Source organism: Acanthochromis polyacanthus, chromosome 4, assembly GCF_021347895.1.
Source record: "Acanthochromis polyacanthus isolate Apoly-LR-REF ecotype Palm Island chromosome 4, KAUST_Apoly_ChrSc, whole genome shotgun sequence".
Classification (NCBI taxonomy): domain Eukaryota; kingdom Metazoa; phylum Chordata; class Actinopteri; family Pomacentridae; genus Acanthochromis; species Acanthochromis polyacanthus.
The window spans coordinates 22,530,307-22,548,236 of record NC_067116.1 but is presented as its reverse complement, the minus strand read 5'-3'; the positions used below and the strand labels follow the sequence as shown (position 1 = coordinate 22,548,236).

At 40.0% G+C, this 17,930-nt stretch overlaps 1 protein-coding gene and 1 long non-coding RNA gene across 2 annotated transcripts in view; both read left to right on the top strand.

The window, feature by feature from the left end:
- Nucleotides 1-17,930, top strand: part of LOC110971129 (E3 ubiquitin-protein ligase rnf213-alpha-like) — a 39,049-nt gene that overhangs the window by 13,018 nt on the left and 8,101 nt on the right. Inside the window, exons 9-15 of the mRNA XM_051947648.1 lie at nt 14,659-14,762; nt 15,162-15,315; nt 15,537-15,711; nt 15,849-15,937; nt 16,245-16,496; nt 17,421-17,550; nt 17,657-17,734. Of these exons, the coding sequence (XP_051803608.1) occupies nt 14,659-14,762; nt 15,162-15,315; nt 15,537-15,711; nt 15,849-15,937; nt 16,245-16,496; nt 17,421-17,550; nt 17,657-17,734 (982 nt within the window). The remainder of the gene's footprint in view (nt 1-14,658; nt 14,763-15,161; nt 15,316-15,536; nt 15,712-15,848; nt 15,938-16,244; nt 16,497-17,420; nt 17,551-17,656; nt 17,735-17,930) is intronic.
- LOC127533639 (uncharacterized) lies at nt 7,231-7,919 on the top strand. Its single transcript, XR_007941405.1, has 3 exons — nt 7,231-7,344; nt 7,531-7,631; nt 7,759-7,919. It is a non-coding gene; the product is annotated as an uncharacterized LOC127533639 (long non-coding RNA).

The following is a 17,930-nucleotide window of genomic DNA, read 5'->3' as shown; positions in this document are numbered from 1 at the left end:
TATTTGGGAGCAAAGAGATGCTCAGTGTGCCCTACGTGAGGATGGACAGCAAGTGAGTATCCCTTGGCTGTATGATGACGATATCTATTCAGCTCAGATGATTTCCTTCAAGATTAATTTACATCACCTCAACTGGTTGAGGCAGATGACCGCATTGCCAAGCTAGGTTCAGCTGGAAGGTTCTTCCTATGAAAGGAGTTGTTTTCTTTCTACTGTTCTGTGCTTTCTCAAAGGAAATTTCCGGATTTGTAGGGTTTCTCTCTACAATGGTGACCTTACGATCTGAACTGCAGTGTGATGACTTATGTTCAGTATATAAATGAAATAGAATTACACTGAAATGAATTTAAATTTTGAATCTGAACTTTACAAGATGGTCTTAACCAAGTATCATTAACTCTGTTTCATAAAGTTTATCAAATGGTGCATTTCAGCTGTTTTTTGTCAGCTTCTGGATCTGAATAGTTTGTTTTCAAACTCATCAAATATGGATGGAAACTAAGATCAATTATGGCATCAATTAGTTTGGACTAAAAAAATCACCTTCCTAATATTTTCATCCTGACTCTCTTGCATTTCCAGGGTATTAATGGTACAAAGCCATATGACAGCTGGTAACACAATGTGCTGCCGCATGCCCTTCAGCTGGTGGATCAAAGACTTCCTGGATGGACTCATGATGCAGACATCCAGACATGAAAGTAAATATACTGTCAAGTAACATGTCATTTTTGTGCCCCTGAATTTTGCTGTACATTTCAAGTATTAACTTTGCAACTGAAAAAACATTTGTTTTTTTACTTTACCTCTGAATGACAAGATATTGCTGTTCTCAACTATTATTTCTTTTTTTATTACAGGTCATTCACTCACTCGTATCCATGAATTGTTCTTGAACACTCCACTTGGCAGCTACATGGCACAACATGTGAATGAAAAAATGAAGAAAGAATTTTTTGAAAGGTATCTGCAGGACTTTGTTTCCATGACCATGAAAGTAGCATCGGATGAAGAACTACAGGTAAGGATGAAAGAATGACTGCATACGTTAGTACCGTACGAATGCTTTTCCTGAACACATTTGCACTACCTTTGCTTGGAGTATCTACTGTGTTTTAGTCACATACAGTAATTCAGTTCAATGTAGCCGCAAGGGGACACAAGCCAGTGTCTTATTGTGCCGGTCCCAAGCCCGGATAAACACAGAGGGTTGTGGCAGGAAGGGCATCCGATGTAAAACTTTGGCCAAATCAAACATGCGAGTCAAATGTATGACTTCCATAACGGATCAGTCGAGGCCCGGGTTAACAACGACCGCCATCGGTGCTGTCGACCTACAGGGTGGAGGTGGACAATGGACTACTGTTGGTCGAAGAAGGAGGGGAGGAAGGTGTGTTCGTAGGAAGAGAGAGAAGAGGAACACCAAGAGTCTAGGACTGAGAGTAGGGACTTTGAATGTTGGAACTATGACAGGAAAAGATAGAGAGCTGGTTGACATGATGCAGAGGAGGAAGGTGGACATACTGTGTGTCCAGGAGACCAGGTGGAAAGGTAGTAAAGCTAGAAGTTTAGGAGCAGGGTTCAAGTTGTTCTATCATGGTGTAGATAGGAAGAGAAATGGAGTAGGAGTTATCGTGAAAGAGGAGTTTGTTAGGAATGTCCTGGAGGTAAAAAGAGTGTCAGATCGAGTGATGAGCCTGAAGCTAGAAATCGAAGGTGTGATGTTCAATGTTGTTAGTGGGTATGCTCCACAAGTAGGATGTGAGCTGGAAGAGAAGGAAAAATTCTGGTTGGACCTTGATGAAGTGATGCAGAGCATCCCTAGAAGTGAGAGAGTTGTCATTGGTGCAGACTTCAATGGACACGTTGGTGCAAGAAACAGATGATGAGGAAGTCATGGGCAGGTTTGGTATCCAGGAGAGGAACACAGAAGGACAGATGGTGGTTGACTTTGCAAAAAGGATGGAAATGGCTGTAGTGAATACTTTCTTCCAGAAGAGGCAGGAACATAGGGTGACCTATAAGAGTGGAGGTAGGAGCACACAGGTAGACTACATCTTGTGTAGACGGTGTAATCTGAAGGAGATCAGTGACTGCAAAGTAGTGGTAGGTGAGAGTGTAGCCAGACAGCGTATGGTGTGCAGATGGTGGTGTGTAGGATGACCCTGGTGGTGAAGAAGATGAAGAGGGCAAAGGCAGAGCAAAGGACCAAATGGTGGAAGCTGAAAAAGGAAGAGTGTTGTACGACTTTCAGGAAAGAGTTGAGGCAGGCTTTGGATGGGCAGGAGGTGCTTCCAGATGACTGGACAACTACAGCAAATGTGATCAGGGAGACAGGTCGGAGAGTACTTGGTGTGTCATCTGGAAGGAAAGGAGATAAGGAGACTTGGTGGTGGAATGAGGAGGTGCAGGAGTGGATCCAGAGAAAGAGGTTAGCTAAGAAGAAGTGGGACACTGACAGGACTGAAGAGAGTAGACAGGAGTAGGCATGGGCCGGTATGAGATTCTGACAGTATGATAACCTTAGGCAAAAATATCACGGTTTCACGGTATCATGATTGCAGCTCTAAAATGTTAGAGAGTAAACTAGCTGTTGTTATCCATCTTAGCAATAAAGATTGATGAAAGAAAAAAGTTGTGGATAACTTTTTTTTTTTTAACTAAGGCAGATATGGTAACTAGCATGCTAAGATAAATCCTTAGCAAGCTAGTTACCATATCTGCCTCAGTTAAAATATAAAAAAAAGTTACTAAAAGATAGAGATGAAGAAAAGATATGGTAGTTACCATATCTGCCTCGGTAACAAGCTCATTTCACTAATGTCAGACGCTAATACGCTCGTTCATTTCAAGACAGCATTAACTTTACCTTTAATTTAGCATACAGCGATGGGTGGTGCTCCCATCATATTCGATGTATTGCCTTCTCGGGCTGCCACTGTCCTCAAGCACATTTTGCACGTCGGGCGACCTTCTTCCTCCAAGCCGTGGCCGTCTGGCTTTTTACGGTAGCCGAAGTATTCCCAAACAGCCGACTTAGTCCGCTTGGACGGCGGAAAAAGTTCTGGGGGCTCGCCTCCTTCAGTCATCACATAGCCTGCAGAGCTGCCTGCTTGTCACTCACAACAAACGCAGGTGAGCGGGGGGAGGGGCGCTTTAGGCTGCAGTTTCACACAGCGTGAGGGACCTCTACTTTCTCCCTGATGAGACGTCACATTAAAAAAAACGCTCATACCGCAGGAACGGTATGACGGAAAATTTTAGTGGTTTTGAAACCGTGACTTTTTCATACCGTGGTATACCTTAAAACCGGTAACCGGCCCATGCCTAGACAGGAGTACAGGGAGATGCAGCATAAGGTGAAAGGAGAGGTGGCAAAGGCCAAACAAGGGGCTTACGATGACTTGTATGCTAGGTTGGCCAGGAAGGAGGGAGAGACTGACCTGTATAGGTTGGCAAGGCAGAGAGACAGATGGGAAGGACATGCAGCAGGTTAGGGTGATAAAGGATAAGGATGGAAGTGTGTTGACAGGTGCCAATAGTGTGATGGGAAGATGGAAAGAGTATTTTGAAGAGTTGATGAACGAGGAAAATGAGAGAGAACGAAGAGTAGAAGAGGTGAGTGTTGTGGACCAGGAAGTAGCAAAGATTAGTAAGGATGAAGTGAGAAGGGCATTGAAGAGGATGAAGAGTGGAAAAGCACTTGGTCCTGATGATATACCTGTGGAGGTATGGAAGTGTCTCGGAGAGGTAGCGGTACGTAGAGTTTCTGACTGGGTTGTTCAACAGGATCTTAGATAGTGAGAAGATGCCCAAGGAATGGAGGAGAAGTGTGCTGGTGCCCATCTTTAAGAACAAGGGAGACGTGCAGAGTTGTGGCAACTACAAAGGAATAAAGCTGATGAGCCACACGATGAAGCTATGGGAAAGAGTAGTTGAAGCTAGACTAAGGGCAGAGGTGAACATCTGTGAGCAGCAGTATGGTTTCATGCCAAGAAAGAGTACAACAGATGCAATATTTGCTTTGAGGATGTTGATAGAGAAGTACAGAGAAGGTCAGAAGGAGCTGCATTGTGTCTTTGTAGATCTGGAGAAAGCTTATGACAGGGTGCCCAGAGAGGAACTGTGGTTTTGTATGAGGAAGTCTGGAGTGGCAGAGAAGTATGTTAGAGTGGTGCAGGACATGTATGAGGACTGTAAGACAGTGGTGAGGTGTGCTGTAGGTGTGACAGAGGAGTTCAAGGTGGAGGTGGGACTACATCAGGGATCAGCTCTGAGCCCCTTCTTGTTTGCTACGGTGATGGACAGGATGACAGACGAGGTTAGACAGGAGTCTCCATGGACTATGATGTTTGCAGATGACATTGTGATCTGTAGTGAGAGCAGGGAACAGGTGGAGGAGAAGCTAGAGGCGTGGAGGTTTGTCCTGGAAAGGAGAGGAATGAAGGTTAGCCGCAGCAAGATGGAGTATCTGTGTGTGAATGAGAGGGACCCAAGTGGAAGAGTGAGGTTACAGGGAGAAGAGATCAAGAAGGTGGAGGATTTTAAGTACTTAGGGTCAACAGTCCAGAGCAATGGAGAGTGTGGAAAAGAGGTGAAGAAGCGTGTACAGGCAGGCTGGAACGGCTGGAGAAAAGTGTCAGGTGTGATGTGTGATAGAAGAGTTTCAGCTAAAATGAAAGGAAATGTTTACAAAACTATGGTGAGACCAGCCATGTTGTTTGGTCTGGAGACAGTGTCCCTGAGGAAAAGACAGGAGGCAGAGCTGGATGTAGCAGAACTGAAGATGCTGAGGTTCTCTTTGGGAGTGACCAGGATGGATAGGATCAGGAATGAGAACATCAGAGGGACAGCACATGTTAGAGGCTTTGGAGATAAAGTCAGAGAGGCCAGACTGAGATGGTTCGGACATGTCCAGAGGAGAGAGAGTGAATATATTGGTAGAAGGATGCTGAGTTTCCCACTGCCAGGCAGGAGGCCTAGAGGAAGACCAAAGAGGTTTATGGATGTGGTTAAAGAGGACGTGAAGGTAGTTGGTGTGAGAGAAGAGGATGTAGAAGACAGCGTTAGATGGAGGCAATTGATTCGCTGTGGCGACCCCTGAAGGGAAAAGCCGAAAGGAAAAGAAGAAGACAGTAATTCAATTCAATTTCCCACTGCATTAAAACTTAAATAAATTTTCAACACAAATTTTTGACAAAAGTTTTGACAAAAGCTATACATTGTAAGCTCTGCAAAGATGCATTTTTCCATCCCTTTAATCTGTACAACAGATATAAAGGTAAATATGCACCAAGTGCTCAATGTCATGAGTATTATTTTCCAAGATAATGTTTAAGAGGAATAAAGTGGAAGGATAATGAATTTCTTGTAAACAGACATTCATTGCTATTGTTGTTTGGTGCTACAGATATCAGTCGCAGATAATATATCTTTTTAATGTTTCTAAGTACTATCTCAAACTATGCACTAGTTCATGTGTCTGTAGTTTAAATCAAACACTGTATTAATCATCTTTTGCATTTACTCCTCAGATCTTGTGTCAGGCCTTGGCCAGCTGTGTTGATGAAGTATGGAAACGAAGTGATGAAGATGAGCTTTCTCTCCTGCACATCCACATTGCCTACCATTTCTACCAAAGCCGTCTACAGAACCTCTCACGGATGATTTCTCTTCATCCTGAAGTTGTTTCTCCTTTGCGAAGAAACCAGCAAATTAGACATTGTCCTGAGATGGTAAAAGCATTTCTAAATTTTAAATACAATTTCGTGGAAACTTCTTACTTCAGCTTACAAACTTGATTGGTTTTCATATAAAGTAAATACATGTTAAGGAGCCCCAAAACTGCAAGAATTAAGCAAAAACTACCAAACCAGAGAGGTATTTTTTACTCTAAAGCACAGTATTGATCACTGTCCAATTATGCCATCATTCAGTAGCATTAGTGTTTGGATATTTTTCACATTATTCACAGGATGTTTTAATTACATCTTGCTACAATACTGAATAACTTACAAACTCTTTTGCTGTCCTGAAGGTTTTGGACGTCCTTGCAGCCAAGGCATGTGTTGAATGTCTGGACTCTCCTCATCTGGACACTGATAACCTCTGCCACAGGTGGCTGAGGCAGGTGAAGAGGCTGCAAGCCTCTTTGGAGTTGATTTGCTCCCCCCACAACCCCAGACAATATGGAGAGCGATGCAAAGAAAGGCTACACGATGTCAGGTAAGATGGAAATGCACAGGAATATGCTGAACAATACAATTTTTCTCCAAAACTAATAAAATCTAATTTGATACTGGATGGTTAGTCCAGTCACAAACCAGTTTGGTAAATTAGGATCTCTGTGTTCCACATAGGAGTGAGGTTTGTCTTTCTGTATTTTAGAGTACTTTTGATCTGTGTTTATTAGAGTAAATTCTTTTTTCGGCTAGAATGCATGACTGATTGTGTTGTCTCCTCTTATAGGGACTATCATAATGCACTATATTCTTGTTTAGGCCAAGACACTGTAGCTTGCTTACTGTAAGTTTAAAACTTAGCTGCATGACTAACAAACCTTGCACAGTTTTTCATATTACCCTGGGGCTGGCTTCATTAACTTGCTACTTGTTTCATTTAGTTCAGTTGTCTTCAAAATCCTCCTGATTACTTTTCAAGGCCTTCCAAAACTTGACACCAGCAGATAGTAAATTTCTGTTTACACAAGTCTCCCTCAGGAAGTATAATCAACAGACTCTGTGATTATTTCAGTGATGCTTACTGCCCTAGTTGTTTTTTCTTTATCTTTTCAATGTTTTTTCGCTCGTCTTTCACAGAATGCAATATTTTCATACTGAAATAATTTTATGTTAAGATTTATACTTTGTCAAACCCTCTGTAACCCTGGTTTGGTAAGTAGTATATAGTATAACTACAGATTTACTCTTTGAGTATGTAGAGTGTGTTTTTTTTCTATTATTTTCTGACCAGATGTCTGAGTTCCCAAAACAAATAGCATTTGTGCTTCAAAAAAACAACATATTTTAGAAAGACATTCTTCGGCATATTAAATTTCAGGGAAAATTAGCAAGATATACACTGTTGCCTGGTTGTTTAAACTGTTGTCACCTCTGCTAACCAATGTCTTGAGGGAAACCCTACACAGATGTAAGGTGCTGTCCTAAATTACATTGAACCTACATGTATTAATACAACAAACTAAATCTGATGATGTCTGTAATATTTTATAGCAATGGCTGGAAGCGCATCTACATTCTGTCATTGTTTGTGGAACACATGCTGCTGGGTTTCCAAAATCAGCTCAGGTTACTGGTCCTGGATCACATTAAAACCTTAAGCAGGGTGAGTAGATGTTTAATGACAGATATGTTATACAAGCAATAGACATTTGCAGTGTGACCTACCCCATCAACTCTAAGGATAGTTTTGCTTGGTTCAGCCAAATAAAGAAAAGGTTTTAAAAATTTCCAGAATGGACAATTTTTATTGTTGTTTTATTATATTTATGATTTTTGATCCACTTCTAAGGTTCTGGAGAGAACTTCAGATGTGAAAGCTGTGGAGGCCTTTGTAGCTGTAGTTGAAGTTCTGAAGTCCTGTAAGCAGAAGGCAGTGGATCAGATGTTCAGGTAATGGCTTGTTTGGCCTTTATTTAACCTATTAGTTATTTGGAGTGATGAGTTGTGATGATTGTGAAGAATGCTCTTTAGCTGCTCTTAAGTTAATTTCACTGATCTTGTTCACATTTTTACAAAGGTTTGGACTTCAGTGTGGGGTGTGCATAAAGGACCCTCAGGAACCTGTAGAGCTGCCTTGCTATCACATCTACTGCTTAACATGCATCAAAGCATGCCTTGATGCAGGACAGATATCCTGTCCCAGCTGCAGGCATCAGTTACCAGATGGCTTTCAACCACTTGTCTCTGAAGACTTAAGGTTAGATACTTAAATTGTTAATACACCATTGAGCACCAGTGAAAATCCATGTTCACATTAAAGGACATGTACTGTGAGCAGCACAGTTGTTTTATCATATCATGATTTTGATTCTTGGCTTTTTCTGTCCTTTCCTGCACCCCAGTTGTTAAGTGCATTAGAGCTTTTTTGGTATTGTGCATTGCATAGTAGCTACTTTAAATGAGTTAACGGGGTGTGGGACTGCAATCACTGAATTTATATTGTGCCTGTCCTCCTCATCCAGCCATTTGAGCTTGTAGAAAAGACATTTCATCATCAGATCTGACCCTTTGAATTAGCAACCTAATCTTAGTTAGGATCCAAGTGGCTTGTGTGCTGAATTGTCACTGATTTGTTTTTGCTTTTGTTCTGTGAAACTCTACAGAGCATCTGTCAAGAAAGTTGCAGAACTGAGGCAGCGTTGCAATGGTTTCTTCATTGATCTGCTCTCCACTGTGTGCTTCAAGGACAATACACCACCAAGCCGAAATGTCATCACCCACTTGTTGTCCTACCTGAGGATTGAGACAGGTACAACCTACCTTAGAACTATTTGACAGCAAACATCAAACACAATTTATTTCCTTTTTTCATTGCCTTTTCTAATGAAACTGCATTTCTCCAACACTGCTTGCAAGCATAGGAACTATGGAACTATCTTGTCACTTAAGTCAGTCAAAAATAAGGCAACTGATAGCTTTCCGAAAAACACACTTTATTTCACTCAGCCTATAAGTTACTGTAGGTACTTTAGCTGAATGAATGCTGAGATGTGCCTGTTTTATGTATGGCAGAGATGCCAGTATTTGCTGAACTTTGAATTTTAAGGTGGAGTGGACTTAGTTCATGAAAAAGTTTAGATAGAATTTAGAAAGTTCAACTGCTACACATCTTTCCAGAAAGGGGTTGTGGGTTCTCCATCCACAGAATAAAATGTGTGAAGTTTTCATTGGAGCTACTCTTGAATTCAGGAATTGTCCCTTATTGTATTGTCTGCAAGTTTGTGGGTCTTGAGCTTCTCATAAATGACAATTTCATCCCTCATTTTATTGACATTTTTTGTTGTCATGTTTTGACCTTCCACTTTTGTAAATGTTGGCTTTTGTAGGATTATTTCTGAGAGTGGGTCAGTTTAGAAAGTTATAAATTAAATGTAAAGAATAAGTTAAGCCTTGTTTTGTTTTATAGAACATGAAAACATCTTTTACAGACTCTAAAAAGTCTGAAATCATTACTGAATGGCAGGACAAGCCCCATTTTTAACTTTGATTTGTCCCTGACTGCATGTGGCAGCTATGACGTTACTGCTCCTGGGTACATTCTTAACATATGCAAGTTCATCTCTAGAAATGAATAGTCAACTAAACTGTTCTTTTCACATTTTATATTAGTGCCACTCTTTCTTTTTCTTTGTTTATGCAGCAAACCTCTACAAGCTGTTTAAAGACACATGCACACACACACACACACACACACACACACACACACACACACACACACACACACACACACACACACACACACACACACGTTTGTTTTTCTATACCGGTGGGGACTTACCATTGACTCCCATTCATATCTAACTCCTAACCCTTACCCTAACCCTAACCTTAACCATCACCAAATCAATGCCTAACCCTAAACAAACGTTTTTGCACTTTTACATTTTTTATTAACAACAATATGGCCAAGAAAACGGTGTTGCCACCCGTGGGGACCTCATTTTAGGTCCCCACCGTAAGACAAGTCCCCACCTTTATAGCAAATAGTCAGGTCAAAGTCCCCACCGGTATAGCAGAAACAAGTACACACACACACACACACACACACACACACACACACACACACACACACACACACACAGTATATATGTATGCTACCTCAGTAGATTCTCACTGAAGACATCAAAACTATGAATGAACACATCTGGAATTATGTAGTGACCAAACAGTGTGAAATAGGTCAAAGCATGTTTTATATTTTAGATTATTCAAAATAGGCACCCTTTGCTTTGCACACTCTTGGCATCTCTCGGTAAGATCATGAGGTAGTCACCTGAAATGTCTGTGTGTGTGTGTGTGTGTGTATAATGGTGAAGACTATTAGTCTATGTTTTTGTTAATATTTCAGTATTTCTTTTTCAAATAATTTTTCAAACCAGAACATAAAGAGATTCACACCAAAGATCTGTCACCGTTTGATGAGTCTCCAGACAAGAACCCAGTTGTGCGATCTGTAATCCTAAAACTGCTTCTGAAGTTCAGGTATGTCAGTAAAATGTGTCACTGTATTATTTAGGTTATTTTATGTGATGATAGATGAGTATAGCTGTCTGGTGGATATGAACTGTCTCTCTCTGTCAGCTACAGTGCAGAAAGTTTCACAGCATTGCTGTTTTAGTAACATTAAAAGGTGTTATTGCAAAAAAAAAACTCTGAATAAATTAAAACACCTTTGCTTTTCTTTGCAAAACTCCTCTGTGCCAAGTTTATGGTGAACTTAACTGTGTTTCAGCTTTGATGAAGTCAAGGAATATTTGCAGCAGCATTTGTCATCTGTTGAAGACAGCAGATTTGTGGATGAAGCGGATAAAGCAGAGCTGTATGCCTTATACATCAACTGCTTGGAGGTAAAACAAGAACAGCACTGTTTAATTTACTATAGACATCTGATAGTGTTTAAATGGACTAATTAAAGACAGAAAGAAGATTTTGTTGAATTTTCTTGAACAGAAATGCTTTTTACCTTTTGCAGCAGATTCCAGTTCATGAAACACCACAAAACCTGCTGCTGTAAGAGTTTATAGAGTAACTCTTTATTTCTCAGAGGGAAAGTAGTTGTCCCTTTTAGTACTATTTGATCATTTACTTTTTACAGTGTATATAGTGGGGGTTAACAATCTGTAAATAAAATAGATGAGAATAAAACAATGAGAGTTAAGGCTGACCTAATGTGATTTCTATAATTTTGTTCTGGGGTGCAACTTTAACCAGTGGGATCAGGAACAGAGTAGGGCTATTTTGTGCTGGATGAGGTGCAAGCTTATGTGCAGTGTGTGACTAGTTTTGATCTACAGGATTTGTCTGATTTATGCTCATTACCTAAGTAATTTTTGTCAGTTACCCAGCAGTATCTGAACAGGGCAGAAGTTTGGATGGCAGCTGCATGTTACATGTTCTTCTTGTTTCTGATAGAGGACAGTTGAAGTGACGGTTAACTGTTGGTCTTTTCAGGACTCAATGTGGGAGAAAATGTCTCATGAGGGCAACAACGCTGAAGAGTTGCATTTTTCCAGTGATGAAACACAGTTCCTCTCCTTCTACTTGGCTGAAGTCACTTCTGGTCCAGCAGCAGTGTCTATTGAACATCTGCAGCACGTTGCCAGATTGCGTCTGAACCTCACCACAGCTGCACAGCTCATCAGTGATGGACTGTCTGGTGAGAATAGCATCAATCATTGCTGCTCACAGTTTGTAGTGGTTAGCAACAAAAAATATAAGTCTGTTGAACTCCATTGCTGTTGCAGACAACAATGTGCCAGATGGAGCAGAAGATTTTCTGAACATGGTGGTTAAACTCTGCGAGGACAGCGGGAATGACTGGTACCGCATTTACCTGATTCGCAAACTCAGCGAATGGAACGGTGTAGAGTGCATCCAGACACTGGTGAAACAACCAAAGTTTAGGTGGCTTTTCCCTGAAGAGATCCATCAGCAGGTACACCATCTTTCATAAACAAGTCTACCACCATAAATGTTTGAGTCATAAACAAGTAACATGTCATCATTACATGATGGAGCCAGTGGTTTCAATCTTCAGCAACACGTAGCATGCAGCTTTCATTTACGATACATCAGAATGAATCATGATGTAAAATTCAGCCCAGTTATGAGACGTTTCCTCAACTACAGACTCACCAGAACATATCAAATCCATTTTACAACATATGTACATGTATTACAACATGTTTTTCTCCTTTACCCCTATTCATGGTGTGAACAGAGTGAAGATGCCGGCCAGATGGACCAGTACCTTGTGTATGGAGAGGAATACAAGGCAGTTAGGGATGCAGTTGCCAAGGCAGTCATGGATGGTGATGTTGAGCAGATAGAAGAAGTCTGTGAGGTATTTTTTTGCCCCCGCAAGTTATGTTCCATGTACCATCTCTTTTATATCTAATCTAAATCTTATATAGGTATACAGGGTGAACAGAAAAACGGGAACTTTTTAACAATCCAATAAAACCAAGAGTGATGGAAGAAAAATATTTTATTCATAGTAATTGAAACCTTAAAACATGCCATTTAAGAAATAATGATTGAATTTTCTTTTTTTTTTTTTAAAATTACTTCCTGTAGATGGCATCCTCCTGTACGAATGCATTCTTGAAATCTGCCGTTGAGATTCCTCATTGACCGCTGCAACATCTCAGCTGGGATACTGTGAATTTCATCCTGAATTCTCTGTTTTAACTCATCCAGAGTTCTTGGTTGAGTTGTCGAGATGAAATTCACAGTATCCCAGCTGAGATGTTGCAATGGTCAATGAGGAATCTCAACAGCAGATTTCAAGAATGCATTCGTACAGGAGGACGCCATCTACAGGAAGTAATTTTTAAAAAATGAAAATTCAATCATTGTTTCGTAAAGAGCATGTTTTAAGGTTTCAATTACTATGAATAAAATATTTTTCTTCCATCATTCTTGGTTTTATTGGATTGTTAAAAGTTCCCTTTTCTTTGTGTCACCCTGTATTTTATAGGGAGCGTAGCTGCTCACTGGTCAGTTTGTGTTTGTGTTGATTGGTTTAGAAATGCGCTGCACCCCCAAGGAATCGGGCAGTGTTTATCCTCCTGGCGCTTTTCCGAGAGGTTACAACTCTGTACAGATCTTCTAACAGTGGTCTTCATCCTACTCCTGAGGTATGAATGATGCTGAAATGCACCTCTGTAGAAACTAAATTATAAATATTATACTGTACATCAGGTCTCTTTAGGAACTGAAACATTGCAGCAAAAAGTTGAACACCAGTGATTGGATCTTATTAATAAAAACATAGATTTGTGACTTGATTCACAAATTGAAATATGATAATTCATAAGGAGATATTCAGAACAGTTTTCACAAACTGAGTACTGCTGATGCACCTCATGATACTGATACTAATATGTAACACTGTTCATTTTAAGCAAATTAAAGACATATCTATTGGTTCACCTATTCAAGTTTAGATTATCACTCAAATGTAAATGCCTGTTAATGACCTGTTAATCATTTTGTTACAGGGATCAAATACTGTCAGATTAATTATGTCGTTATATCTGTTAAACTGCTAGTATTACATTTTAGAGTGAAAACTCACTATCTTTCTTCAAACTTGTGCCATGAGAACATCTGCCATAACGTTCAAATCTTTAAGTAAAACAATGCAGTAAATGCACATTGTTTTAATCTTTTTTTCTGCCCTTACAGTGATAGGACTATTGATCAGCAACCTTCAGCTGATGTTTTGTTGTCATATAATGGTGCTATGAAAACCCTTTTACCTCTGCTCATCATCTTCTGTATTCCCTGTAGCAATTCCAAGCATTTGGAGACCTCATCCAGGGCTCAAGGTATCTGCAACAAAGAGAAGTAAGAGAATTTGCCTCAGCCTTGGTTCACAACAGGTTGGGGGCACTGACAATCCAGCCTGGTCATACTATTATGGACAACACTATCATCGAACTGGTCATCCATCTAGCAGCTGTGCTGCTCACTGGAACTCATCCACTGCTGATGCCACTCAGGCAGCTTGGCCTGTCTCCTGAAAATATGCTGGTAAACATCCCACATATCTGCCATCATTTACACTCTTCAGGTCTCAGCTGCTCTCTTTCAGTCTTTTAGGGGTCTTCTAGTGTTAGGTTTGTTTTGAAACTACAACAGATATCAATTTTTATTTTTAAACAGAGTACAAGGATAAATCTCTTCTGTTTGAACTCACCACTGCTTCCAGCTCTGCTCCCATGACCACTTACTTTCTACGATGCATTAGAAAATCTGAATCTTTCTGCTGCAAGAAACAGTTATTAAAGTTCTTCATAACTTCAGTAGTGACTGTGATTACTTTCATCATCTTCATGCCACCTCTGAATTTTCTTTTGATTTAACCTAACAGAGGGCTTTTATACCCACAATGCCTGATGACATGTTAGCTGTTGTCCAGACTGCCATACAACAAGACGATGGGCAGCTCACTTGGTATGGTAAGTATTATTCATCCATACTTACTTGTAAAACACAATTGTAAATTGTGTTTTCTTTGCAATAGTTTTTTTTTTTTGGTTAATTTACAACATAAATAATCTGTTATTGTGTTCTAATTCTCTACATTCAGTCGATTGTATTGTCTGTAGCACATGAGTTTAAGTTTTGAGTAATCTATTCTGCATCATCATACTTGACACAAATTGAGTCACATAAACCATTTTACCAGTTTAGAATTTAGAATATCTTTCGACTCAGTAATTCAGGTGATTTAAGACTTTTATTTAATTGGTGGATTGTTTCCCACAGTGTGCCCAAATAATCATCCGTGCTTTGTTGATGAGGTAAGTTATTTTCTACGCTGTTCCAGTTAATAGATTGTCCACAGTAATTTCAGCATGAAGTGGTAAAAATACATCATGTATATTGTATTTACTATCTTCTTCTACAGTGTGGCCTGCCCATGCAGAAAGGCAAATGTCTGGAGTGTGGCGAGGAAGTTGGAGGCGAACAGCATGTGGCCTTGCCAGGTTTCAGACCAGTTCAGCTGCAGCAGTGAGTGTCATTCATTGCCAAGCACAGTCGCTTACTGAATAGCCTCTATAGTCAGTGTCAAACTGAGTTTGCTGTACTCTTGAATTTAGTGTACTAAATGTGTGCAGCACAATATAGGAAGGAATCATACTTTCACTTAGTTTTATAGTGTTGAAGTATCAATCCTCAGATTTTTTAAATATTCAAAGACACTGGATGATGAACTATCCAAGTCAAGAAATGAAATCAGCATTTTGTTGTATTACAAAAAATATCATTGTTTTTGTATAGTAAAGTAAAATTATTGTTGTCACTAATTTGGTCATCTACAAGCAAAACTAAAATGCTGATGAGTGTGTTTTTAATGCCATCTATGACCTCCTGTGCTGCTGACTTACTGATGTTGACCCGTTGGTTCAGGGATCGCACAAGACCTGGCCATATCTTAGGAGACCCTCAGCGGAGAAACAACCCAGATGCACTTGACACCAAAAACATGTCTTTGACTCCCTTCACTCTGGTCAGGCTGGTGACACATTTGGCCATGTTACTAGGAGCCTCAGAGAAGTCCCAGGTGAGCCATATGAAGGATTACTGTGACTTTATGAATATCAGCCATCTGAAAAATATCTTTATCAGCTGTTACTGTGCAGTAGCAATGTCTATGCAGTTGTCACTGCCAACATGTTTAGGTTTAGTTTAGACATCAAGTGATCCATGCAGAGAACAAACTCTAGTTTTGTTTCTTCTCTTGAATCTGACCTTGATGTATTTTCACAATCTCTGTTTGTTTAGTTTGTCCAGCAGATCGTCCAGCCACCTGTGCAGGATGTTTGTGTGTTTGTCAGCTTGCACATAATGAAGGACGTGGATCAGCTGACAGAGGCGCTGGGAAAAGGAGCTGACGATACTATTACAACTGTCCATTTGGTGCTCAGATCCCTGCAAGAGCTACTGCAGCACAGTCATTGTAGGCAAACCAGCAGTCACCAAATGAAAACACATAAAATATTCTAAATCTGTATAGAAACATACATGTAGGTGATTCTTATTGTAACATAGTATATGTTGTATTTTTATGTCCTTCATGTGTTTCTCTTTGTCCAGCTGATGTTGATCCTTACCTTGCAACCAAACAATCCAGAAACTCCTGGGAAACCACTGTTGCTACAGATATCATGACCCCCAAGTTAAAGGTGATTGCTTTACCTGTTACCTTCACCACGTTTTTTGTATAACAATGAAACTTTTATGATTGAAAAAGGTACAGCAGTGAATAGTTTGACATAATTATATTGTATGGCTATCTACTCATCCATCTACCTGAGAACACTATTTTGGAGTGAATTTAATTTGCTTAAATCCAATCATTGTTTAATTTCAAGAAATTTTAGGAAATTTCTCCTTTTTATTTTTCCATAATCTTTCATTTGTATTCCAGTGTCTTATTTTCCATTGCTGTTGTAAACTCTGAGAACACTAATGTCAATATTTCATGTCTAGGATCTTGATCAGCTCCTGCAGGAAGCAAAAGACGGCATCAGAACTGACTCCCGTGTGTCTTCCAACTTCATCATGAGGACAGTCTTCGGTGATGATTGTACTTTCCTCACGTCCCTGCAGCAGGACTCTCAGGTCCACAGCTCAGCAGTGTGGAGCTGCAGGGAGAGGCTCTCATTGCTCAGTCTCACACACATTGTGGAGCATAATGATCAAAAGGAGGAGCTGCCGCTGCTCTGGAGGTTCCTTCAGAAGGTGAATGTTTGGGAAATGTAACGCTTTGTGAAAAATGACTTTCAATTCAGCGTAACATCTGTTGAATTAGACAGACTGGCGACCTGTCCAGGGTGTCCCCTGCCTTCGCCCGAGTCAGCTGGGATAGGCTCCAGCACCCCCCGCGACCCTAATGAGGATAAAGCGGTGTATAGAGGATGGATGGATGGATGGATCTGTTGAATTAGATTTATTGTAGATATTCACTGAGATCATCCTGACCTTGGCCTTTGCATTTTGAACACTCCCTAAGGGTTTCCTTTTGTGCAGCCTAAAATTATGAATATATAACCTCAGGAGCAACAGTCATGTGATCTACTTTTTGGCCCCGTGACTCATAATACTGTCTAAAACAGTTTTGGAAATCATTTAACAGTACATTAATACTCATTTTTAATATTGCTTTTGTGAGCTAAACATTTTATTTATAGAGGGTCATAAACTGGCAGGAGCATATCTCAGGTGACATTGGGTGAGGGGTGGGATAAATCATGTGACAATGACACATAGAGACAGACAACCATTCAAACCTGCAGGAAATTTTGCATCACCAGTTAACCTTCATGTCTTTGAACTGTGAGAAGAATCCAAAGCACCAGCCACTAAGTTCAAATCTAAAACCTTCATGCTGTTGCAACAGTGCTGACTACAGCACCACAATGTTGTTAGTCTATATGAATAATTTTCAAAAAAGAAATCAAAACAGCACCTTTAAATTTTCAGTACAATGAAATTATTTTCATTTTTCACCTTGCCAGCTAATCATTAGTATTAATCAATAAACTAGAAAAGGCGAAAGATGTGATATATTGTGTTCATGACTATATACTGTATGCAGCCTGTCCTCATGAGGCATGGCTATTCACCATTTCATTTGTGTGTTTTTTGGTTTGCTTGTTTTTTTAGGAGAGAGAATTTCGCCAGATTAAGTTCCTTCCAGTAATTCTCATCCTGCAGAAACGTTTGGTGAGAAAGTACCAGAACGCATCTGAACAGATCGTGGGTTCCATCAGAGAGTTCATTGAGAAACAAACGGGTACAGCTGTGATATCACAGATCAATGAGTAGACATAAACTTTTTTTTCTTGATGCAGTAAATTACTTCTAAGGTACTAACTCTTGACAAAATTGACTTGTTTCAGAAATGAAGACATGGTATGAAAAACACATTGGCATTTTCCTGAAAACATGGAATCTGCTAAGAGTGTCTGTAACCAGCAGTAAGTGAAGTGTTTATCCTCCTTTTTGTGTGCATAGAGGTTGTAGCACCAGGTTTAGTCATAGTGTGTGCATTCTGCTGTTTGTTGTTTAAATTGTAGCTACACAACTCACAATAAGTTGAATTTTAATGAAATAAGTAATAGCTCCCTTTGATATTACTATTAATGAATGAGAAGAAGCATCATTTTCATTAGT